This window comes from Stegostoma tigrinum, chromosome 5 (genome assembly GCF_030684315.1).
Source record: "Stegostoma tigrinum isolate sSteTig4 chromosome 5, sSteTig4.hap1, whole genome shotgun sequence".
NCBI lineage: Eukaryota > Metazoa > Chordata > Chondrichthyes > Orectolobiformes > Stegostomatidae > Stegostoma > Stegostoma tigrinum.
Window position 1 is genome coordinate 26,462,839 of NC_081358.1, and position 26,739 is coordinate 26,489,577.

The window sequence follows — 26,739 nt, forward strand, 5'->3', positions numbered from 1 at the left end:
AGGAATCCAACAGTGTAAATGAAGAAACTTAAAATGAATCAAAGTTTACACTGAAATTTTGGTTCATATATTTTGTGGCCTGGGAATATCAGTATGGTGATTATATTATTGGACTAATGCTTCAGAAATGAGAGTTGAATTCATAACTCGGAGAGAAGAATTTGAATTTCATTAATTAATCAGGAATAGAAAAACTATTCTCATTAATGTTGACACTGAAACTATTGGATTTTTTTTATTGAAGCTGATTGATTGACTCACGTCTCTGGGAAGAAACTCGTCCTATCCTTGTACGGTCAGTGTGATTCAGCTGGAACGTTTTTGACATTTCACTGCGCTAGAAAATCGCGCAAAATTCCCAGTAAAAGGTCAGATAATATTAAAACTGGACAGACTTCCAAGGCACCAGTTTGACTAGCATCTGGGGACTTGGGCCAAAGTTGGAAAAGCTACTGTGGGTAGGACAAATTTGTCAGAGGTGGTGGCACTGTGGTAATACACTTGGATGGAGGTAGTCCCAGGAGCCCTTGATATAGGCTCTAAATCCCATAAAGTCTCATGCTATCAGGTTAGACTTATGCAAAGGAATGTCCTACTGATTGCCCCATATGCTTGCATATTTTACCACCTTGATATCTTATGTATATAAATGTCTGACATATGAGTCAGTGCTGATCCCCATTAAACGTATTTGGGAAGATGGCAAAGGCACAGAATTTACTCCAGCAGAAGATTCAGTGTTTCTGCAACATCATGACTGAGTGAGCTGGCTGAACCCTAAAGGACAGAGCTGCCAGTCTGGGCTTCCAAAGGTGCTGACAGAACCAGCACAGTAGAAGCACCTATCTGACCTCTTTTCTTTTAATTCATTCACAGGATAAGGGTTTTGCAGGCTATGCCATAATTTACTGACCATCTCTTATTGCCCAAAGAGCAGTCAAGAGTCAACCCATTGTCACCATTCTAATCACGTGAAAATATCCCTGAATGTAATGGTAGGCATGATCACTGCACAGTTGTTGTATGATGAAGTCTAATCTTCACAATAAATGTGTCCTCCTTTGCGTTATTAGGCACTGTTAGGATATAGGTTAATAGGAATACAGTACAGGTTCAGAGCAGATCTAACAACTTCAAGCTGGGCATTCATGAGTCACTGCGAACCATTTGCTGGAGTAGAAATGTATTCCTGATATATATCTAATTACCATTTCTGTCAAGCCACGGATCCATCCAGTTCAGTGTGTTGGATAACATACTCGGAGCAGCATAAAAATATGATGTCTGCTTGGTGAACTGCATCATAGAACAAACATGCATATTAAACAGGGAAACAGCACTATTGGCAGATCTAAACAGTCCCACAACCAGCGGATCAAATGTAAGCTCTCCAGTCCTGTCAAATTCACTCATGAAAGGTGGTATTCAATAGAGTCATAGAGATTGTCAACACAGAAAAAGGCCCTTCGGCCCATCGAGTTTGCACTGGTTAAAAATAACTAGCTAACTATTCAGCACTTAACCCATAGCCTTAGCTTCGCAAGTGTATATTTAAATACCAAAATGTTATGAGTGTTTCTGCCTCTACTGCACTGAGTGAAAAAAAATTTTCCACATGTCCTTCCTAGCCTCCTGCCCCTCATGCTAAACCTATTCCCCTGGTTATTTATCACTCCACGAAGGTGAAAAGTTTCTTTCCATCCAAACGGCCTATGTCCCTTATAATTTTATACATCTCAATCATGTCCTTTGTCAGTTTTCTAAGCTCCAGGGAAAATGACCCCAGTCTGCCCAATCTCTGTTCATAACTAAACCCTCCAGCCTAGGTAACATCCTGGTGAATCTCCTCTGTAATCACATCCCACCATAATGTGGATTCCACAACTGTGCACAGTATTCTTCTGTGGCCTAATTAATATTTTGTACAGTTCCAGCATAACCTCCAGGGCTAAAATCTATGCCTCAGCTAATACGGCTTGTATAAAAGAAGAAAAAAATTAAGGCTAGTGTTTCATTTTATCTAACTGGCTTGATCCTCAGTGCTTCTTAGGGCTATACTGTTCATCATGTATTCCCTTTCTTTGTTTGTCCTGCCCATGTGCATCACCTTACACTTGTCCAGATTAAATTACATTTGCCAACAAAGCAGCCCCTCTATATCAAACTGTAAACTAAGGATATCCTCGTTACTATTTACTAGCTTGCTAATTTTCGTATCATCCGCAAGCTTACTCATCAACCCTCCTATGTTCAAGTCTAGATTATACCACAAACATCAATGGCTTCAAACTTTTCCCTGCAGAACCCCACTGGATACAGATTGTCAGTTGCAAAGACACCTTTGACCTTCGCCGTGTGATTACTGCTAGTCAGCTGAGTGCAAATCCATTTTGTCCATTTTCCTTGGATGCCATGGGCTCTTAGCTTTGCTATCGGTCTCCCATGCAGGACCTTATCAAAAACCTTGCTGAAGCTCAAATTGGCTATGCCAAAAGCATTTCCCTCATCTGTTCTTCCGGTTACCTCTGAAAAATCCATCAAGTTCGTCAGACATGACTGTCCTTAACACAATTGTACAAACTGTTCTTGATTAATCTCTGCCTATCCAAATGCACTTTAATTTTGTCCCTCAAAATTGTTTCCAATAGTTTCCCCACCACTGAGGTTAGACCAATTTATCTGTAGTTTCTTGGTTTATCCTTTGTTCCCTTTTTGGTTAATGGTACCATATTGGTTGTACTGTAGTTCTTTGGCATGTCTCTTTATCCAAACAGTAATTGAAAATTATTGTCAGCGCCCTTATTATTTCTTTCCTTGCCTTCTGCATCAGCTTGGGATATATTTCATCTGGTCATGGAGATTTATCTACTTTTAAGTCTGCCACACCACTCACAATCTCTTCTCTGTACTAATTTCTTTAAGTATATCAAGTCCTTCTTCCTGATTTCTATACACACAGCGTTCCTTTGACGAGTGTTTACTGACACACAGCATTAATTTAAAACCCTCCCTATAATTCTCCTGCTCTGTTGACTCTATACTACTCTTTCTGTAGTGATCGTTTTATCCTTAATGTGCAGTAAATCCTCTGTATCTGCAAAATCACGAATTGCAGATTTGCCTATCCACTCAAAAAAAGTAACAACAAAAATCAACGTGCGTGGCAGAAATTGTGCATCTGCAATTTTTAACCTATTTCTAACAAGTTCTGCAATCGTGAATTTCTTGTTCATGGGGATTCTCAAGAACAGAACCTTGTGGATATGCTTGAATGACTGCTGGTAAAATAACTTTGAATATTCCTTTGTTTTAACCTGCCATCTTTCATGCCCCCTATTTGCTATCCTAATATCCTTTTTAAGTTTTCTGTTGTGCATTCTGTACTCCTATAGGTCTTCTGTGTTTTGAGCCATCAGTATCTGCTATAAGCCTCCCATTTTCATTCTATTCAGCCCTTTATACCCCTTGATATCTCGGGTTCGCTGGATTTGTTTGTCCCACTCTGTCTTTATTGGAAGATGTTGGCCCTGTACTCTCCCCACTTCCATCTTGAGTGCATCCCACTGCTCTAACAAGGTTTACCTAAAAACATCTGCTGTGTGTCTATGCTGGACAAATCATAATTGATTTTAAAATTTAATATTAAAATTAACTTTCCTCCAGTGCAGAACTTTGATTTCAGATTCATCTTTGCCCTTAATCATAAAAATCTTAAACTGAATGGAGCTATGATGAGAAACTTCCAGAAACATTTCCACCTTCAGTGTTAAAAGAACCCAGCATACTAGAATAGGCTGAAGTGTTTGCAGTTTTGCACTAGTAATTTTGAATGGGTGATCCATCTCAGCTTGTTCCTGATATCCTAGCACGATGGTTGCCATTCTTCAGCCAATTCAATTAATTTCACGTGCTATTAAGAAACAATTGAGTGCATTGGATGCAACAATGTTGACAATCCTGACACTATCCTAACTGTAGTACTGAAAATTTGTCCTTTAGAACTATCTATGTTCCTAGCCAATCTGTTCCAATACAGTGGCAACATTGACATCTATGTAATAAAGTGGAAAATTGTTTATGTATATTCTGCCTACTGAAGCAGGACAAATTCAGTATAGCCAATTACTGTCCCATTTGTCTACTCTCAATCATCAAAAAAATCACGGAATATCTGATCATCAGAATCTGGAACAGAAGGAGACCATCTGGCATTTCCAGCTTGCCCTATCATTCAATAAGGTAATGGCTGATCTAAATGTAATCTCAACTCCACGGTCCTTTGTAATTCTGATAACCTTTCAAAAGTGCCTTCAGAGTGATCACTAACCTGCACACTGGCTGATTCATTTTAGCTTCCATCACCTTGACTGCCAATCTTCAGCCAATTTGTTTCACTCCATGTGGTATTAAGAAATTGCTGAAGAGACTGAATCTAGCAAAGCCTTTAGTCCCTAACAGTTGTAATACTGATGAATTGTGCTCCAGAACTAGCAGTGCTCCCAGCCACCTGTTCCATTCTAGTTACAGGTTGTATAAGACACCTTGGAGTATTCTGTGTGTTACACTGTACGAAAGGTATGAGTGCATTAGAGACAATGCAGAAGAGATTTACCAGAATGATGTTCGGGCATGAGAAACTTTAGTTATGAGAATAGATTAGGGAGGTTGGGACTGTTTGTACGGAAGAAGCCCAAGTGGAGATCTAATAGAAAGTTTCCAAAATCATGAAGGGCTGGATAGAATAGATAAGGAGAAAATATTTTTACTAGTAAAATGAATGAAAGGTCACAGATTTAGTGATTTCTAAACGATGCAAACAATGCAAGAAAAACATTTTTCACATGAAATGGTTTGGGTCTGGAATGCATTGCCTGGAAGTCTGATAGAGGCAGCTTCGATTGAGACATTTAAAAAGGCATTGACTGATATGTAAGGATATGGAGAAAGAGCACTAACTTAAAAAGCTTTCGTGGAGATCTGTAGAAGATATGATGGGCTGAATGATCTCTTCCTGTGCTGTAACACATCTGTAATGAGATTCTGAGACAACACTGGCATCTGTACTAATAATGTGGAAAATTGCACAGGTGGGTTTTGTCCACAAAATGCAGGTCAAATACAGTTTGCCCAATTACTGCTGCATCAGTTTACTCTAGATCCTGTCTGGATAAACTGGCTGGGAGGTTTCACTCGGTTAGTTGTCGAGAATCGGGGACGCAGTCTCCATAAAGTATTGACAATTCAAATTGGAGTTGAGAAGAAAATTCTTCTTGTTAGTGGGTGCTGAATCTCTGGAAATATTAATACCAGAGGATTATGGGTGCTCAATCATTGAGCGTGTTCAAGACAGAACCAGTGGATTGTTGGATACTAAATAATGTCGGTGGATGTGGGAAGAGTGGGAAGAAATGGCACAAAGGTAGATGATCAGCCACGGTCTGTTTAAATGGTCGGTTATGCTTGATTGAATGGTCTCCTCCAATTGCATATATTCCATTTCATATATTCATATTTCATACTGAAGCAAAACTCTCCATTGGCTAGATAATACCTGGCATAAAGGAACTTAATTATGGTGAGGTCAATTATCTCAGACCCAGGAAATCACTGCAGGGGTTTCCACAGGTTAATTTTTTTTCAATTAACATGTTCAAATGTGTAATGATACCTCTGGCACAGGTGAGAGTTGAACCCAGACCTCCTAGCTCAGAAGTATCACTGGACCATAAGAACCCTCAACCACTGGGCAGGTGAGACTTAAAGTCAGGCCTCCTTGGTTAGTAGTAGAGACACTACCACCTCAATAACCCTCAAGCTCCCAAAGTAATGTTTTAGGCCCTATTATGTTCAGTCATTTCATCAATGACATTCCCTCCATCATGATTCCAGAAGTGGGAATATTTGCATATTGCACACTGTTTGATACCATTCACAATTCTTCAGACAGTGAAGCAGTTCAAGTCAATATTCAGTGAGACTTGGATAACATTCAAGCTTGGGTTGTGAATCACAGAATTATCATGGTGGAGGATGTGTCCTTTCAATCCATTGTCTCCACAGCAGCTCTCTGAGCATTATGAGTTAGTGCCATTCTCCTGCCTTTTTGACATAACTTTGAATACTGTTTCTGTTTAAATAATCATCTAATTCCTCCATGAATGCTTCAATCAAAACTATCTCTGCCGTACTTCCAGGCAGTGCTCACTACTCACTGTGTCTAAAAGCTTTTTCTGACGTCATATTTGCAAATTGCCTTATCTGTGCCTTCTAATTCTCAATACTTTTATGAGAGGGTATAGCTTCTCCCGATATGCTTTGTTCTGTTCCCTCATGACTTTGAAAACTTCTATCAAATCTCCTCTTAACTATTTTCTTTCCAAGAAAAACAGTTCCAACATCTCCAACCTATCTTCATAACTAAAATTTTTCATCCCTGGAATGATTCTTGTAAACCCTTCTGCTCTGTCTCTCCAGTGCATTAACACCCTTCCTAAGGAGGTCTTGGGCAATGACCGTCTGCAACAAAAGAGAAACTAATTATAAATAAAACAGAAAATGCCAGAAAGGTTCAGCAGTTCTGGCAGCATCTGTGGCAAGTGGAACAGCGTTAATGTTTCAAGTCCAATTTAAGTTGTCTTCAGAACTAACAAAAGATTCAAGAAGCTCGATTCCATCCAGGACGGAGCAGCCAGTTGGATCAGCACCCCGCCCTCCAAATTGAAACAATCATTTCCTCCACTGCTGTGCACAGTGGAAACAGTATGTGCCTTGTGACTAAGGCTTCCTCAACAGTGTCTTCCAAAGCAGTGATCTCTACCACTTCAAAGTACGAAGGCACAGATACATGGGAACTTTACCCACCTGAAAGGTTCCCTATAAGGCACATGTCACCTCACCCTGACTTTGCAGCTATATCACTGTTGCTGGATCAAAATCATGGAACTCCATCCCTAGCAGTGCGAATGATCTAAATCTACCAGCTGAACCAGAATTGTTCAAGGAGTTAGCACAGCACCTCCTTCTCAAGAGCAACGAGGGATGGTCCATAAATAGTGACACAGCCAGCAACACCCATATCACATGAATGAATAAAAATAAGCCTGTGCTTACATGCAGAAAGTTTGAACAACACCAGGGCTTGGGCTGAAAATTGGCAAGAACATTCATGCCATGCAAGCTACAGGCAATCACAGAATTGTTTCAGTGCAGAAGGAGGCCACTCGGCCTACCTTGTTTGCACTGGCTCTGATGTGCATCCTTTGGCCTCCTCCATGCAATCCGGCTCATTTTTCCTTTGCAGGTAACAGTCTTTTAATGCTTCAATTTGACTTGACTCCACCATACTCCCGCTTCCAACACTATAGAATTTAACCATCTGTTTTTGATTTTCAGTGGCCATGCCACCAATGAATCTATCATCAATGAATTCTCCCAGCTCAACAGGGGTCGCCATTGATGAGAGGCTTAGTTAGAAAAGCTGTATTTGGCTAGATTTAGAGATCAAAGGTAGGAAATTTGGTGGTGATTAACTCACTTCCTGACTCCAATGACTTTCCACCGTCTGTAAGGCAAAGTCAGAGTGTGATGGAGTGTTCTCCACTAAGGAATACGAGTAGGCGAAGACTGTATAGTCACATGTCAAGTCTACTCCATCATTTAATATGGTCTTGAGCTGCAACTCCACAAATCCTGTGTTTGCAATATCCCATGATTGCCTGAGAGACTTAAAATCTAGCTTGACCTTAACTATTTTTGTTGATGGCACATCTAAAAGCATCTATTCTAAAAAAATTCCAAAGATTCACAACCCATTGAATGGAGAAATGCTATTTGCTTTCCGAATTGCTTGTTGTACCTCTGCGCTAACAATTTGTAAATAAACGCAAAATACTAAGAATGCTAGAATAAAGAGTTCCAAATATTGGACTTGAAATATTAATTCTATCTTGTCATGTTGCTAGGTTTCTCCAGTACTTTCTGTTTTTAATGCTAACTATTCGTAATTCTTGTATGGGGTACTCCCAAATCTCTTTGCACATCAGCATTAGTAAGGTTTTGTATGCTTATGACTGAAGTAAATAAATTCACTTTTCTGCATTACTTTGTTGTCCATTCACTTATATATTTATATGTATATTTGCAGCTTCTTTGTGACAACATCACATTCTTGCTTAGTTTCTTATTGTCAGCAAACTTATACATTATTCCTTGTCTCTTCATCTAAGACAATAACTTAGATTTTAAATATCTGAAATCCCAGCATGGATTATTACACCAGTCCAATATCATAGCTTGCCAATTTGAAAATGCCTCACTTACAAATATGCTGTATGTATATTACGTGTTCTCACCCCCAACTATACAAACCCTTATCTTTTGTATTGAGCTTTCGTGTAGCATTTTATTGATTGCCTTTTGGAAATCCATGCACACTATATCTATTAGTTCCCTTTATCTATCCTGCAAGTTAAATCTGTGAAAAAAAAACTCCAAAAAGTTTGTCATACAGCATTTCCCTTTCATAAAAACATGTTTTTTGATCAAATCATATAAAGTTTTTAAAAGTACATCGTTAAGAGTTCCTCAATAACTGATTCCAGTGCTCTGGATGACTGATATCAAGCTAACTGTTGTGGCTCCCTGTTTTCTCATTCCTTCCTTTTTTAAAAAGCAGTGTTTAAAAAGCATATTTGTGAACTTTCATTTAGCAGGGACCATTCCAGAACTTAGGAGCTGTGCTTCCTGTGTTGTTGGATGATCCTTGCTGTTTCCCATGAAATAGAAACCCCTTTTGCCAAGTATTCCCTGAGCCACATGTCGATTTTGCCAATATGTTTGTGCCTATCCCAGTTTTCACGTTGTTCAGATAACAATCCTACATTTATTAGCCATATAGCTGTGCTTTTCAATTTAGCTACTAACGCTTAACTGTCACCTCAGCAAGACTTTATTCCTGATCTTTCCTGTGGCATTTGTTCAGGTATGGAGTACAACTGGATCCTTTTCTGTGTCCTTCTGCAGTTTGTTATGGGTCACTGTGACCTCCCGACTGCAGCACATTTCAAAAGTCTAGTGTTCTTGGCTTCTGTGCCCTCATGCTCATCAGACTCCATGTACAAAATCGAACTGTTGACTGAGGGAATCACCTTGGACAGGCTCCTTTTCATATCCTACCAGCAACTGCCAGCAGATTGTTTCACCTTCAGAAGTGTGTGCTTCCCAGAGATCGTGGAAGTTTTCCTCAGAATCATAAAATTAAGTGTACATTACTGTAACTCAGATCAATCAGAATTGAATTCAAGAGAAATAATGATGTCTGTATATTTTCCAGGTAGAAACTGGTGTGAATTGCTGAGGGAGAGGATGGCCAAACGTAAATCTGGAGAGGAAAAACTAAATTCCAGCTTTTGTGAGACTTGTATTAATGGTGTCAATGAGGGGTGTGTCATTTGATCGGAAAGAAGCTAATGGACTCCTTTTCAAAAAGCTGATAAAACAGTTGCTGGTTAACTGCACGCGTATTACTCAGATTAATGAATGTAAAAGAATGAAAATCATTATCAGGAAATTTTTCTGTACCTTAATAGCACAATGGTACAAAAACAGAAATTAATGGAAGAACTCAGCCGATCTGGTAGCATTTGTGCAGAAAAAGCAGAGTTAATATTTCGAGTTCAGCAATGCTTTCTCAAAACATGTTCATCATTCATAGAAAGAGGCCATTCAGCACTTGTGCCTGCTCCAGCTCTTTGAGTATCATGGCTTAGTGCTAATCTCCTCCTTTTTCTCCAAACCTTTACACATTGTTTACACATCGTTGTGAGGTGTAATGATCCAATGATCCAGTGCCTGCTTGAATGCGTCAGTTGAACCTTGCCCAACACATTTCCAGGCAGTGTGCTTAAAAGCTTAACTATGTGCTGAGTGACAAAGATTTTTCCTGCAGCATCCTTGCTTCTTTTGCAAATCACTTCAAACTTATATCGTCTTCTTTTACACGTTGAAAGAGTTTCAAACTATCTAATTGTTACTGCCTGCTCATGATTTTGAAAGCCTCCAGGAGGGTCTCAACTAGCAACCTTCCCACCCAATTAAATGCACCCATTCTACAAATCTGTCTTGGAGAGGGCATTGAATTCCAGCCAGTATGTAGACTTCAAAAACATTTGACAAAATGCCAAATAAAAGTGTGCACAAAGAAAAAAAGCCAACAATTTATCACATATATCCACTTTTTTTACATTCAGGAAAATTTATGCTTCGTATTAATAGTTATCTCATTGTTTTAGTTTTTTCCAACTTCCATGAAGAAAGTGGAGGCTGGTACAATGACAGCATTTAAAAGACATCTGGATGGGTAGTAGGAAAGGTTTAGAGGGACGTGGTCCAAATGCTGGCAAGTGGGTCTAGGTCCGGTTGGGATGTCTGGTTGGCATGGATGAGTTGGACCAAAGAGTCGATTTCTGTGCTGTGTAACTCTGTGACTCTATGAAGATGCTTCCACGTGTATTGTACAATTTCATCCATACATCAAAAGGCTAGGACGTGAATTTCTATAGTTTTTTACATGTGCAAGCAATACTGTGATTGTATACCTGATCTTATAAGGATACTGAATTAAAGCATTAGGTCTCCTGATTAAAATTTTTTGATTTCAAATTTACAATCTAGGTAAAGCAAAATTCATAATTTGCATTTCTGTTCAAAATAGATCCTGTCAATATATACATTTTCTGGTGTTTAACTTTCCTTGTTGTATCCCAAATTTGTATGTTAATATGTGATTGCTACTGTAACATGCAGATAACTGGTGTATTTGTTAAGAAGCTTTTATATTCGATGGGTCGCTTTGGGTTAATTGTGTGAGTGGGCGCAGTGACCATTATGCTTTGGCAAGATCATATCTGACTAGATGATGAATGGGAAGAGTTATGGAACAGACCAGATGCTGTCAAAATATTTTAAGAAGGTAGCCTAGACCCTAACGCTTTCTTAGTTTATAAAGGCAGTTGTAAAGTGCCTGTTCCAGATGTAATGCGACTATCAAAACTACTCGACGTTAAGCAAAACTTATTTAAACACTGTAGTTAAAATATAACCAAAGGAAGAAGTGTTTAAAACAACTTAACTCTACTGGAAAACTTAATTGAATAATAAGTACTGTACCTATTACTAATTAACTGTTCTAATATGATAACATCACCTTGGTAAAAAAGGAAAATTCAGACACATGCAGTTCTCCAGTCGGGGAGGAAAAAACATCGAGAAAATTCAGCGAGAGTAGCAGCCAACAGACATTCACTGAAGGTTCCAATTCCACTGGGATCCCAATAGCTTCTGATGCTACTGAAAAACCAGAATCCAAAAATTACATTCAGGCTGTTCAACAAAAACCCAAGGTCTCCCAAAGCTACTTACATTACCCCAGACTGCTCTACACCTCTTCCTTACAACCTGTCTTCGAAAAAATCAGGAGAAATTAACCTCTTAAAAGCTGCATCGTCGTCACAGAAGCAATGTCTTGAATGATTTTGGACTACCTTCTGGAACAAGTCAATGTTCTTAGAAAATTAGAGGAGTTGCTTGATCCTTCTCATGACTTGTATGAGTTTTTAATTGGCTACTTGGGCAGTTTGGCATTGGGCTCGGATTTGAAGATAGATGATGCAAACTGAATTATGCTCATTCTTGTCTTGATTAGCTGCAATACAATCATATTCATTGAGAGGTAGATCAAGTTTGAAGTTTGGTAAATCAGTAGGAAATAAATTTGCAAACTTGTGCTTTGTTAGAAAGAGACATGTGCTTTCTTAAATTTCTATCCAATTTCCTTTTAAAGTCATTGATCTTCTCTATTTCCATCCTTCTTAAAGGCATTCAAATCCAGGGAATTATCACTTGCTGTGTAACAACAGATCTTTCTCACATCCCCACTGTATCTCATGCCCAAAACCTCAAATCTGTGACCCCTATAATTTGTGCCGTTAGCTAATCAAAACAGCTTTTCTTTGTCTATCTTATCTAAATCTGCTATAATCTTATACACCTCTACATGATATCCCTCCACCTCCTCACCTCCAAGGAGAAGATGCACACCTTCTCCAACCTAGCCTAGCTGCCAAATTCCATTATTCCTTGAACAATTCTGGTAAATCTGTGCACCTCCTTCATTCTTTCTGGACTGTGGAGACCAGATTGAATAAGTTCGGGCTTGTCCAGAGCTTTACAAAGGTTCAGCATAACTTTGCTGCTTTTGTACTCATACCTTTCTGAAGTTGAAGGGCCAATATCTTTGCCACCCTCAAAATACCATGCGCATGAACACTCAGGAATCTCTGACCTTATACACTCTTCAGAACTGTTCCATTAATATGCAGGCAGTCCCTGGGTTGTGAACAGCTTTTGTTCTGGAGTCCATTTGCAAGTTAGTATTCAGTGCAGGACAGTGTAATGCAGCTGTTTGTAAGCACAGGAAATGTTCCTATCTCTGATTTTTTAAAAATTGCAGCCCTGTATGGGATTGTGTTTGTAAGGATGGGTGTTTGTAAGTCAAATGTTTATAAATTGGGGAATCCTTTGAATATTACCTTTCCCTATCAATTTTGCCAAATTGCACCATCTCACACTAGTTTATTTTAAATTCTATCTGGTACTTGTCTGCCTGTTCAATAAGCCAATGTATAACTTGTTGCAGTTAATTGCTATTAACCTCGTTGTTTGCCACACATTCAGGCTTGGTATCATTGACAGTTTTTGAAATTTTGTTTTGTATTCCAATATCAAATTCATTTATTTATACTAATAAATGTAGTGTTCCTATCATTGACCGTTGGGATATCCTATTGGAATGAGGAAGTGTTGGAGGAACAGACCAAGATGTTGCAGAGGGAACGATCCCTGCACAATTCTACAGCCTGATAAATAATTATTTGCCATCTATCATTGTTTTCTGTCGTTAAGCCAATTTTCATATAAGCTGGTACTGATCATCCCATTCCATGAGTTTCAGATTTGTTTACCAGTCTTTTATGGGGCACTTTGTCAGTTTGGAATGTAAAAACATGTTTGACAAAATCCACTGCATTTCCTTTGTCAACCTGTTCATCTGCTGCTTTATCAAATAATTTGATTAGATTAGTCAAACAATATTCGTCTTCTACAAATTTAGGCTTGCTGTCCTAAGAAACCTCAAACATTTACCACATGCCTGTTGATATTTTCCATGATTATTGTTTCTAAAATTCTACTCACCATTGATATTGAACTGAGTAGCATTCAGTTACTAGAAGTGCCCTTACATCCTCCTTCCAGTATTCACTCTTGTTCCTTTCCTCCTTGTTGGAATGTTTGGGGTGGCACGGTGGCTCAGTGATTAGCATTGCTGCCTCACAGTGCCAGGGTCCCGGATTTGATTCCACTTTCAGGTGATTGTCTGTGTGGAGTTTGTACGTCCTGCCCGTGTCTGCATGGGTATCCTCTGGATGCTCCGGCTTCCTTTCACAGTGCCCAGGAATGTGCAGGCTAGGTAAAATTAGCCATGGGAAATTCAGGGTTACAGGGATAGCATGTAGGTGTAGGTCTGGTGGAATGCTCTTCGGAGGGTTTGGTGTAGACTTGATAGGCTGCATGGCCTGCTTCTACACTGTAGGGATTCAACATATCCGGCCTGTACTTGAAACCCCTCTCTTTTACAGATTACATTGTTCAGTTACAATTTTTCCTGTCAAACATTAGTTCCATTTTACCTTTTCTAGATTTCATATCAATGCAATTAGCGCTCTACCAGTAAAATAACTTGTACTTCAGAGTTTTATTTCTACTTTTCTCTTCCCTGTTAATAGTCGTTATGACAGGATAAACACAGTCAAGTGTACTCATATAGAGAGTTGGTCTATCTCAATCTGTGGCATAAATCCAGCAATGTCTCCTGGGGGATATATTCTATTGGATTTTATCGGTTTGAGAAAGCTATATGCTAAACAAGAATGTCTTTCTTAATTGCATGATATCATCTTTTATTGAGATCTTCAGTGTATAATGGAATTGAAGAGCGAACCCCAAATTCTGCTGTTTCTGAAGCTGTACCAATAAAATAATGTAGCTAACAGAGCTAATAAAGTGTGGAGCTGGATGAACACAGCAGGCCAAGCAGCATCTCAGGAGCACAAAAGCTGATGTTTCGGGCCTAGACCCTCCTGAAATGCTGCTTGGCCTGCTGTGTTCATCCAGCTTCACACTTTATTATCTTGGATTCTCCAGCATCTGCAGTTCCCATTAGCACTAGCTAACAGAGCTATCACTTTGATCACCCTTTGTGATTAATTATTTTGCAGTCACTTTGTGACATCTTTGACCCAGGGAGGCATGTGGAGGTATATCTCAAAGACTGGGTAAAACTAATGAACATCTATGTTGTGCAGAACAAATCTCTAAATGTTTATAATATATTTTACTGGAGCTAAACAATAAGCTTTTGTTAAAAGAAGTCCCTTCTGAGAAGAGTTACCATAAACTGGAATTTTCCATAAAGAAAATTATGTAATTCAACCCAAATCTTGAATCTTAAACTTATACAGAAAAATAAACTGGAGGGTATGAGAGCGAAATTGGTTGTGGTGAATTGGGAAAATTGGAATACTGTACACAGATAATAGATAATATTTAAAGAATAAATATATGGTTTGCAAGAAACATTGTTATGTGGCACAGAAATCTAGTAGGGAAAATGAGTCAACTGTGGCTCAGAAATATAGTTAATGGTTATGCTACAAAAACAAAAATTGCTGGAAAAGCTGAGCAGGTCTGGCAGTATCTGTGAGAGAAATCAGAGTTAACATTTCGGGTACAGTGACCCTTTTTATTTGTGTTTCTGATTTTCAGCATCTGAAGTTCTGTTGGTTTTTAAACAGTTGTGCCTGATCAAGTGAGGAATTTAAAGTTGGCAAAAAATAATAAACGTGATGATTGGGACCATTTTAAAATTTAGTAAAGGAGGACTGAAAAACTGACAAACAGGGAAACTCTATTTGGGCAGTAGTTAGTGAGTCTTTGGATAAAAGCAAAATTATGTGAAAATCTGAAATACAAACATAAAATGCTGGAGAAAACTCAGCAAGACTGGCAGTATCAGGGACAATGTTTCACAGGTTTCTTTTACTCTTTTTTTTTAAGGGGCCTGAAAAATGATGGTTTTTATGCTGTTGACAAAGACGGAGGATGAGTGAGTGGAACAGATGGTGAGGTTCCCAGAGGAAAAGACAAAGGGAGTTCTAATGGTGGTGAGAAGAGATTCAGATGCAAAATGTACATACATAATAGGTGTAAATAGGGGAAAGTTCTTGTGCCATAATTTATTGGTAATTTACATTGTAAGATGGGTCATACGACTGAGCAGGCATAAATGGTCAGAAAATTCTGGACCAATTATAGACAATAGTAAATGATATTAATCATCATAATCACTTGTTCGGGACTAATGCATTGTTTGTTGTAGCAGCCCATTGGATGTATGGAATGTAATGAAATCATACAAATAAAAGGAGGTAATTTAGGTCATTGTGTCTGGCATTTCAAAAGAGCAATTCAACAGTCACATCTCATCCTGCTCATTTCCCATTGTTCTGTAAATTTTTCCTTTTGAATATATTATACATGCAGATGCATGTTGTTTGGGAGTGATGTCAAAGAGGAATCTCCAGTTCTGTTTCCAGCAGTACAAGCAACCTTTATGCAGAGCTGTTTTACCCCATGTGTAGGAAAGGCCAGAGACGACTCCAAACCTGGCTTTCATGTGGAGCCAAGTTGCCCTCTTAAATATGGCTCAGATCAGAGGAGAGGTCAATAAGATGCTGGCTTCCCCAGCTGAATACAGTATTTTCATATATTTTGTGACCAATAATTACATGCAACATTGATGTCATTGTTCTATCCCCTTAATCGATATGTCCAATTCTGTAAAACACCCGATCATTGAGGACAGCCCTAAGTTCCCATGATCTCTAATTATCATCAGGCTTGGGATCTCTTTGGAACACTTTTCCATTCCATGTTAATGATTCTGCTCTTTCTTAGACATTTGGCCAGACTTTCTTATCTCTAAGGACTGTTTGAATTCTGTTGTTCATTGCTATCATAGAGTCACTGAGTCATACAGCATGAAAACAGACCCTTCGGTCCAACCAATCCATGCCAAACGTAAACCCAAACTAAACTAGTCCCATCTGCCTGCTTCTGGCCCATATCCTTCTTTCCTTATTAAATTTTTTTACTGATCTTATACTTCCTACTATCCTAATCACAGGAGTTACAAAAACATGCTAGTTCTTATAAAATTGCTACAAAATAACTTGCTAATGTAAAGTTAGTTATATATAAAGTTTATAAGTTACACCTAATGTTAGAATTCTTTAGCCAATCAATTATGAGCAGCTTTTGTTCCACCTGATCTCAGAAGGTCAGACAGAACCTGCTCACAACTTGTTGGCCTTATAAGATCAGGTGAACATTGTCCCTCTGTCTTGCAAGTGTAACTCATTCTAGTGATCTGCTGTCTTCTATGATGACATTTACTGACTCTCAAGGTTTTTGAGAAGATTTGCAGCTCAAGTTGTTGATGCAGTTGTTGATTTTCCCCCAAGCTGCTAAGTTTGTTTGTAAACATTTTGTCAAAATGCTAGGTAACATCATCAGTGACCCTCCGGTGAGGTGTCAATGTTCTGTCCCCCTTGCTATTTGTGTCTTGGTTTGTTGGGGTGGGTGGCATCACTTCCGAATAACAAGTGGGACAGACATCAACACTTCACCAGAGGCACACTTGATGTTACCTAGTGGGGTGACGAAAAGTTTGCGAACAAACTTATCAGCTCAATGAGTAAGTCAATAACTGCATTTACTGACTGTTCTCTAAATGTTTCTGCACTAATTCCTTTACTTAATAAGACAACATTTATTCCATTAATAAGACAAACTCAGTCACTTTCACAGCTTAGTGAACTTATCTGAACTGTTTTACAAGACATTATCTCATTCTCCTTTTACCTTACCATTTGTCTCTGATATTGCGGGATCACACTTTTCTTTCAATTCCTGCTAAACTACAAATTTCAGGCTGTCTGTTACCAGAAATTTCTTATCAGGCTGTATCTTCCAGACATCTGCAGCTGTGGTTTATACAGAACTCGCTGTACACTAACTTGTAAGAATTTTTGTTTCGCTTAGACCCTGTTCCCTTGGATTTATATTCTTGTCAAAGCTACCATTATTCAAACTTCTGATCTCAATTTAATTCTGAACTCAGCAGGCTAATTCTGTTACTGCAGCTAAAAATGTTCGCCATTTTTATGCCAGCTAAAAATCCATGGGCAGCCATCTTGTGGCGCCTCTGGCTGTGAACTTCCCCAACATATGTAGCTTTGTAGAGTTCTCTTTTGAAAGTTGTCATTGAATCTACCTCAGTGATACTTTCATACAGTGCACTTCAAATTATTGTAACTCAAATATGATTGCCATTTTTACAGAAAACGTATTGTTTCATTTTTAACTCATTCTGAAGAAGGGTCCCAAACTGAAACATCAACTTTCCTGCTCCTCATGCAGCCTAGCCTGCTGTATTCCTCCAGCTCCACACTGTGTTATTTCTTGTTTCATTTTTAATCTTTGTTAGAAACCTTTGTTGATACAATTGATATCCTAAACCTCCCTTAATGTTCCCTGTTTTGGAACTTTGGAATCATATCTTTCTCCAGATTCTATCCCATCTTCTGCTCTTACTTGGAGCTCATTTTGCCAATGAGACATAGACCCAGCTATCCCAAACCTATTTCCACCAATGTCAACAACAATTTAGACATCAACAGCATTAGTAATAAGTGAATCAACATCAACAGCATTACCAACATGTGAGATGCCGTCAACAACATAACTAACAAATAGTGTAACATTAAGTATAACACCAACAACAGTAGAAGTGACTTCCACAACATTGCCAAAAACAGCGTGCTTACTCATCTGTAAGCAATGACTACCAAATCAATGGGATGAAGGCACAATATTTTACTGCCTGAGTGATCCCGTGAATAATATTTTTTGAGATAAGAAAAGAAGCTATAAAAAAGTTTTTAAGTTTAACCAATTGTTTAATTTTGAAAGTTAATTATTGAAATTATTGATATAGTGGCATAACATAGTGGGGTGTTACATTGTTATTCCAAAAAGATTTAACAGCAGTATTATCAAGCATAGATAACCATGTATATTTAGAGTATCTCATCATTCATTTCTGCTTGAGAACTAATGTACCAAAGTAGATATATTTAATATTTAATAAATATTTAACCTGTTCAGACATGCTATAACACACCTCTTAACTACTGGGACTTGAACTTGGGTCTTCTGGCACAGAGTTAGGGACACTACCAATACAATATGTGAAAGATGTGGAAAATGCACTGGATTAAAGCTCCAGTACTTGTGTTTAAAAGTGACATTATTTCAGACTTCTGATAACCACAAAACGCATCATCAAGTCAACTAATTTTGAATTTAAATTCTCTTAATTACACGATAAGCATGAATTGTTGCCACTCAACTACTTAACTGAAACTTGCCTCTTAAGTATTGATTCTCGTTCCTTGGAGATTGTAAAATGTGAAGTTTCATTTGTCTTTCATTTCTTTTCTGGCAGTTCTCTCTTTTTCTTTCAATATTAATCCAGCATTCTGTGTTTTTTCTCCTCCAGTGCCTGATTTGACAATAAATTCACCCATTCTAATATGTACTTCCTTCTCTCTTGGGCTGTTAATTTCACAATTATTCAATCTGATTAGTCAACAAGATATGTAATGATTTACCCTTTCTCTCAGGTCACAGATGCCCACTTTCCCTTCGTAGTCTGTTATCAGTCTCCTCCTTCAGCAACTCATCACTCAGATTTGAAAGGCATGAACATGAGAAGTGAAGACTAACTATGCTAGATTACCTACCCCTCTCTTCAACTGATTTTACTGCAAAACATGAATGAAGCTTTGGAGCCAGTAGTTGTTGCAGACTTCTTTGCTTTCCAGAATAGTATGTGCACCATTTTCGTTCGCCATAACAGGACATATTAATTAGAAATAAAATAGAAAATTCCAAAAATACTCAGATGATTAGGCAGCATCTGTGGAGAAAGAAACAATTAAATTTTCAAGATGATGATATTTCATCAGAATGCATTTTCTTATATCAGAACCTGTGGTACTTTGTTTCACATTAATTAGAAATTGTTTATGCTGTTTTAGTTCTTTACCTTTTATTTTCTTTGCAGTGACAGAGAATGGCACAAGTTAACATTCAGACTGCAGTAAACCTATCTGGATCTACCCTGGGAGCCACAGTACAATCAACAACGGTTACTAGTGCAGGTCCTCTGGCTCTGCAGTCTTCTGTGAATGGATCAGTCCCAGCCTCACATACCATCTGTGTTAGTCCTGCAGCTGGGCTTGTGGATTCTACTGTTTCTATTAATAACTCACCAGGTAAATTTTTCTTTCAATCTGCATGCTTTCTTGAACCTGAGATTCGTGATGATGTCAACTGGTGATTTAATACAAAGTGATTTTGATAGTAAGGTGTAATGAAGTGTGTTTGACCAGTTTGAATACTTACTGTGTTTACGTCTTGAGTAACAGCCGGTATACATTATCGAGCAAATTGAATACCTTGCACTATTTTTACAGAATAACTGCAGTCCAACAAATCAGTTAATGTTGCATTTAGACTTATCAACATCTGTTGAACATTTAAGTAAAATATGTACAGTAGTAAGTGTTTGGGATTGAAGGTCAGCAAGTCAGTTGGAGGAGAGGAGGTTTTCATCTCTGGCTTTGTGCGTGGGAACTTGTGTCCCACTAATTTGATTGGGTTTTTTGAAATAGGGACAAAGATGATTGATGAAGGCAGAATGGTGGACGTTGTCTATACGGACTTCATCAAGGTGTTTGAGGTTCAGCATGGTAGACTGGTTAGCAAGGTTAGATCACGTGGAATACAGGGTGAAATAGCCATTTGGATACAAGGTAGGAGGCGGAGGGTGGTGGTGGTGGGATTTTTTCAGACTGGGGGCCTCTGACTGGCAGTGTGCCACAGGGATCGATGCAGGGTCCACTGCTTTTTGTCATTTATACATGTGATGTGGATGTCAATATAGGAGGTATGGTTAGTTAGTTTGCAGATGACACCAAAATTGGTAGTGTAATGGATGAAGATCGTTATCCCAGAGTACAAAGTGACCTTGATCAGATGGACCAAGGAGTAGCAGAAGGAGTGTAATTTAGATTAATGTGAGGCGTTGCGTTTTGGTAAGGAACACCAGGGCAGGACTTATACAGTTAATGGTAGGGCCCTGGGGAGTGTTGCTGAACAAAGAGATCTTGGAATGCAGGTTCATAGTTCCTTGAAAGTGGAGTTGCAGGTACTGAGGCTAGTAAGAAGGGCATTTGGTACGCTTGCCATTATTAGTCAGTGCATTCAGTCTGGGAGTTGGGAGGTCATTTTGCGGCTGTACAGGGCATTGGTGAAGCCAGTTTTGGAGCACTGCATTCATTTCTGGTCTCCCTGCTATAGTAAAGATGTTGTTAAATGTGAAAGAATTCAGAAAAAATTTGCAAGGATGTTGTCGGGACTGGGGGGATTGAGCTATAGGGAGAGGCTGAATAGTCTGTGGCTATTTTCCCTGGAGCATTGGAGGCTGGGGCTGACCTTTATAGAGGTTTATAAAATCATGAGTGGCATGGATAGGGTGAATAGCCAAAGTTGCTTTCCCAAAGTGGGGGAGTCCAAAAATAGAGGGCAGCAGTTTAAGGTGAGAGGGAAAAGAATTAACAGGGACCTGAGGTGCAGTTTTTTTCTGTAGAGTGTGACGTGTGTATGGAATGAGCTGCCAGAGGAAGTGGTGGAAGCTAGTACATTTACAACATTTTAAAAGGTATCCGAATGGGTACATGAATAGGAAGGGTTTAGAGGGAAAGGAGCCAAATGCTGGCAAATGAGACTAGATAAATTTAAGGTATCTGGTTGGCATGGACACATTGGACTGAAGACCTTTTTTCTGTGTTGCTCAATGACTATCTCTGATAAATTATAAATTACCTTCTGTAACTTCATTCCCTCAGTGTAGACCAAATTTGTTTTTGAAATTCATTTGGAGTTTTGTCAGTTACATGATACCACTGGCAGTTTCTATTTCTGATTGATAATCAAGGAGTATGATTGCCTATCATGGAGTGCGGGTGTAAACTTAATATGGTTCCATGTATGAAATAATAATTTCAATCAAGAGAATTCATTCTCACTGGTATTACCTTGGGATGTGTAAAGTCCCTTAGTGATTTATCATAATGATTGATCTTTTGGTTTTGTTAGTTTAATTCATATCAGTCAGCTGCCCTGAAACTGTTACTGTTTATTTTGTGCATTGTATAAATATTGTGTTTTCATTTTTTTGTAGTTCTGTATCTAATTTTCTTTGTGGAATCAAATAGAATTATTTTTGTAGTATTAATGTAAGGTAGCAAATCTAATGGACCATTAAGCATTCCAAAAAAAAATCAAAATTCATTAATCTCTCAAGTGAGATACTTGTCCAGTATGGTTTTAAAAACTTAATTCATTTTTTACATTAATAAAAATGTTTGTTTTGTGATAATTGGTAGGCTTGGTTCTATCGGGGAAATGTTTGGAAAAGAAAATGATAAACATGATAGATAAAATTTCAGTAATGAAAATTGGTTTTCAAAGTATATTTGTCAAAGAATTATTTGATCACATGGTGGACTTTGTGTTTATACCCTCCTTTCACAATCTCTCCTCCACCTGTCCTGTCATAAGACAGGCTTTTACAAGATAGTCTTAAATAAAGGCTCTGTAGATCATTTGTTTCCACCCTGCCAGAACGACAAGCCATTTCAATTGCTGTTTACTGCTGAACAAGAAGACAGTGCCTAGCACAATGCCACTGAAAACGAAACACTCCTCGAGTACCCCCTAATGGACTCAAATATGGATGTGGGGCTTGAATTTATCAATTTTTCACACGACACAACTACCAATAAGGCCAACCTTTCTTCAAGGGAAAAGGCAATGGTGGTTTCGAGATTTTAGCTACTTCTCTTTAGAACCATAGAATCCTTACACTGTGGAAACAGGCCATTCAGCCCAACAAGTCCACACCGCCCCCCCGAAGAGCATCCTATCCAGACCCAATCCCTTACTCCTGCATTTTCCATTTAACAGAGAAGGAAGGTAAAGCGGCTTTTTTTGTTGGGATGGAATCACTGAGTTCCCCTAGTGCTGAAATTGGAAAAGTTTTTTTTGTTCATAGTTAGTGGGCAAGGACATTATTTATTCTATATCCCTATTTGCTGTTAAGAAGGGGCTGGTGATCTGGCTTCATGAACTGCTGTAGTGCTTTGGATGCTGTGATGAAAGTCCATAGTATATTTTTGTCTGTGAACTTGAATGATAAAACAGAGGTAAATAAGTTTTTGGTTTTCAGTTCTGTGATTTTTATTTTAAGGGTCAGAAACTTTTTTTAGCCATAAGTCAAAACAGCATTTCCAGGAAATCATGCGACTTCAGTTCAATGAAGTTTAACACAGGGTACCAGAGATAATCAGTAAAGCATTTCCGGAGTTGGTCTTTTATGACTTACAGAATGAGAAGCCTGAGACTAGAAGCAGAGTCAGTTGAGAAGATTAGATCTATAACAGCAGATAAACTGTTCAGCAGCCTTAAAGTAGTCAAAGGTCAAAGAAAAGAGTGAGTTAACCTTGTCCACTCTCCCTCTCTCTCGTTCTCACCATCTCTCACTCCGACCCTCCCTTCCTTCCTTCCTGTCACACACACTTTCTCTATCTGTCTCACACACTCTCTGTCTCTCACATATACTTTCCACCCTCTTCCCCATGAGTATGTATATATATGAGAGAGGCATAATGTCTATGTATTTCAAGGATGAGAGATGGAGAAAATATACTTGTATGTGAGTATTGTGGAGGGAGAAAGAGAGGTTTATTTTTATTAATTCGTAGGATGTGGTGTCACTCCTGGGCCAGCATTTATTGCCAATCCTTATTGTGAGCTGCCTCCTTGAACTGCTGCAGTCTGTCTGGTGCAGGTCAACCCACAATGCCACTGGGGAGGGAGTTCCATGAATTTTGACCTGCTGACACTGAAGGAACAGAAATATGTTTCCACGTCAGAATGGTGAGTGGCTTGATGAGAGCTTGTACGTGGTGATGTTCCCATATATCTGCTGCCCTTGTCCCCTAGATGAAAGTGGTTGTGGGTTTGGAAGGTTCTCTCTAAGGAGCTGAAGTGAACTTCTGCAGTGCACACTGCTCCTTCTGAATATATGTGTATTAGGGAGGGCAGTAAGCTCACAGAGGACTTCTGAAGCCCACCTTGAAAATTCTGAACTGCAACTTTGTGCCTTTGATAAGAGCATGCACATTCCTTGCCTACCCTATACCACTCCGTGCAAAGCAGCTGTAGGTGGAAATAGACAACAGCATCAAGCTGTGCCACTCAGGACCCAGCTTTTGCGTGCCCTGCCTCCTTTTGGTCGATTCAGCAAACCAACCAGTTTACTTACATGGCTTCCAATTTAAATTTGGACAACTAGTGGTTAGAGCTCACAACTGTGTGACTTCGTGCTATAGAAAATCACATAATGGGGAAATTATTATAGAAGATAGCGCTTCCTGTCCAGCAGAAAGTTTGCTTTATGCAAACAGCATCCACTATTCATCAATCGCGTTACAGCCATTTGTGTTAATGAAACACATGCTATAGCAGAACTACCTGTATTATACATCTGTGTGCCCTGGAAATTCATTGATCTGCTAAGAGATTTCTCTTGTCCTTCCTGTCCACTGTAGGCCCTACAATGTTTTATTTGCTTCAGCCTCCTCTATCCCAAGGCAAACAATACAATCTATTTCCTAATCCAGGCAACACCCTTTCTATTGTGTTCATGCCCTTTCTGTGACCAGAATTATATACAGTACTCCAGCTGTGATAGAATCAATGTTATATAATTCTGGTATAATTTCCCTGCTCATATGCCATAGTCCTTAGGCGGTAAAGTAAAATACCCTGTATATTGTCTTGACTACGGAAATTTGTGGGTTGAAAACGGGTTCCATCCTTGAGTCTGTTCACAAGTTGTTTTATACATGAGTCAGAACACAATGCAGAATAATAGAAAATAGCTATTTGTAAGTACAGGAAACAATCCAATGTTGGATATTTAAAATTACGCCCCTGTATCACTTGCATTTATTAAGTTGTGGTTCCCCCTGTAAATTATCCTCCTGTCCCACTACATTGTAGGATGTGTGCCTTATACTCCAGGAGTCCCTCTTTTCCTTGACATTTCTTGTATTCCTACAGTTTACTCTGTATTCCCTTGCTGTGTTTGCTCATTTTATTTACATGTCCCCTGATTGAATTTCAATTGCCATTTTTTCCCAACTGCCCGCTGTTGTAATTTTGCTCAGTAACATACTATGGCCAATTATTGTACCATGAGCAAAATTTATAATACGTGTCCCATGTTTGACTCTGAACAAATATACCATGAACAGCAAGGGACCCAGACTAAAACTCCACTGAAAATAATCTTCCAGTTAATAACACACTGGTTGACCCTTTGATTTCTATCACTGAACCAATTTTAGATTTAAGCTGTCATTTTTCCATAGTTCCTACAGGTTGTTACTTTTGTGAACAGTCTGCCTCGCTGTAAAAATCATTTAGGTGATATCAAATATACTACCTTTATCAACTTTCCTTGTTAACTTCTTAAAAAAAAAATTCAATCTAGTTGCCAGACATGATATTCCGGTGGCAAGTCTCTGTTAACTGTCTTTGATTAATCAGGGTTTTTCTAAATGATGAGGTGGCCTGAAGGATGTGAGGAGCCAGGTAGCAAATGACAGTCCTTGCATCTTTCTGTCTCCACCTCAATTTCCCCCTTTAGTCACTTTAAACATTTGACTCAGCTTTTGGTGACCTGGCCTAATATTTTATGACTTGGTGTCATATTTAGTTTTATAATGCCTCTTTGAAGAACCTTGGAATGTTTTGTTACATTAAAAGCACTATATAAGTTTTTAAAAATTACATATTGCTAATTTTTAAAAAAAATCAGATTTCAACTATCAACCCCTGTAATATTTCACTTTTTCTCAACTCTGCCCTGCTTAGTTGCATGATTACCCACACTGCTGCCTCATATTCCTGATCACACCCTATTTTGTATGTTTGGACGTTTTATCCCAAACCCTGGTTAATGGCTGTCAGCTTCTGCTTGCCAGAGATTGGGAACAACCTTCCTATCTCTTAAAAAACATTAGAGATGACGACCTCCCCAAGTATTTGCCAGATTGTGATTAACATTTTTGGCTGTGAAGAGGTCAGACAGGGTCAGACATTCAATAAGTGTCTGGGACCAACAGTTACAACCTTCTGCCCTAAATATCAGCGCCTGCTAGGCAGCCAGTCAGGCTGGGTATTGTGAGGGACTATTCAGAATTTTTATTTAAATATCTTGCTACCTGGCCCTCATACTCTTCATGTTGGGCAAATTATTGGAAAGAATTCCAAGGGATAGTATAAATTGTCACTTAAAAAATTGGGATTAACCATGGACTTTCAGAATAGTTTTGTTTAGAGAAGGTCAAATTGACCTTAAAAGGACCTGATGACTCAGTGACTATAGTGTGGTCGGCGACTCTCATTTGCAGACAGACAATTTAAAGCAATGTTCGTAAACTACAAAACACTTAGCGGTGTGTTATGCGAAAATGTTGCACACAGTGCCACCTTCTGCTATCATAGCAAATAGAAAAGTTTATATGGAGCCAAAATTTCGTTGAGTTGGTTCTTAAGCAAGTTTTCAATTTAAAATATCCAGTTTGATATGCCTTATTGTTCAGAGAATAAGGATTTTAGTGGCTATTGTACCTATTTCAATGCTTAAAATCAATAAACCCAGACAGCATCTGTATATCTTTAAGTAATTAAATTAATCAAGTATCGACTATGTATTCTTTCTAACAAAAGATAGTGAGATATTGGCTGGGATTTCCAGTTGGGAACAGCCAGTTCAGTACTAGTCTTAATAATATGCCCATGGAATTTTTTAAGGGCCAGACAAATAAATGGCAGGGAGTGGGCACTTTTTATTTAGTTTTCCGGTGGGATGTGGGAGTCATTGATTGGGCCAGCATTTATTGCCCATCCCTAGTGCCCTTGAGAAACTGCTGCCTGGAACTGCTATAGTCCATCTACTGTAGGTAGACTCATAATGTCTTAATGGAATTGTAGGATTTTGTCTCAGCGACAGTGAAGGAATATTTCTAAGTCAGGATGGTGAGTAATTTGGAGGGAAACTTGTAGGTGGTGTTCCCACGTGTCATCTGCCCTCGTCCTTCTTGATGGAAATAGTCATAAGTGCCATCCATTCACAGACAGAGGGTGGGCTCCCTATCCCGGAGGATCAGTGGATGGCCTACCAGCATTTCAGGATCAGCAGCCCCATTGGGTGCGGGGGAGCTACCTATCTGAAGATGAAGAGGGGGGCAAAGGTAAGATAAGTTTATTTTTCCGGCTGCATACCCATAAATCTGAGGGACAGCCAGATATCACAGACCCTCATTATGGTCTGGCAGCAGGACCCCCTCAGTCTCTAAAACCTAC

At 38.8% G+C, this 26,739-nt stretch overlaps 1 protein-coding gene across 10 annotated transcripts in view; it reads left to right on the top strand.

Annotated features, from left to right (window-relative positions):
- The window catches only part of stau2 (staufen double-stranded RNA binding protein 2), a 320,197-nt gene that overhangs the window by 10,950 nt on the left and 282,508 nt on the right, over window positions 1-26,739 (top strand). For 6 of the 10 annotated variants that reach the window (XR_007247362.2, XR_007247363.2, XM_059645861.1 and 3 more), the window contains exons 2-3: window positions 15,172-15,278; window positions 19,304-19,514. Coding sequence is in view for 8 of the 10 variants with exons in the window: in XM_059645861.1 (XP_059501844.1) it covers window positions 19,313-19,514 (202 nt within the window). In the remaining 2 variants the exon portion in view is untranslated. Of the gene's footprint in view, window positions 1-244; window positions 296-15,171; window positions 15,304-19,303; window positions 19,515-26,739 lie in introns of all 10 variants that reach the window. The other 4 variants (XM_059645863.1, XM_059645862.1, XM_059645865.1 and 1 more) reach the window with 4 other exon arrangements.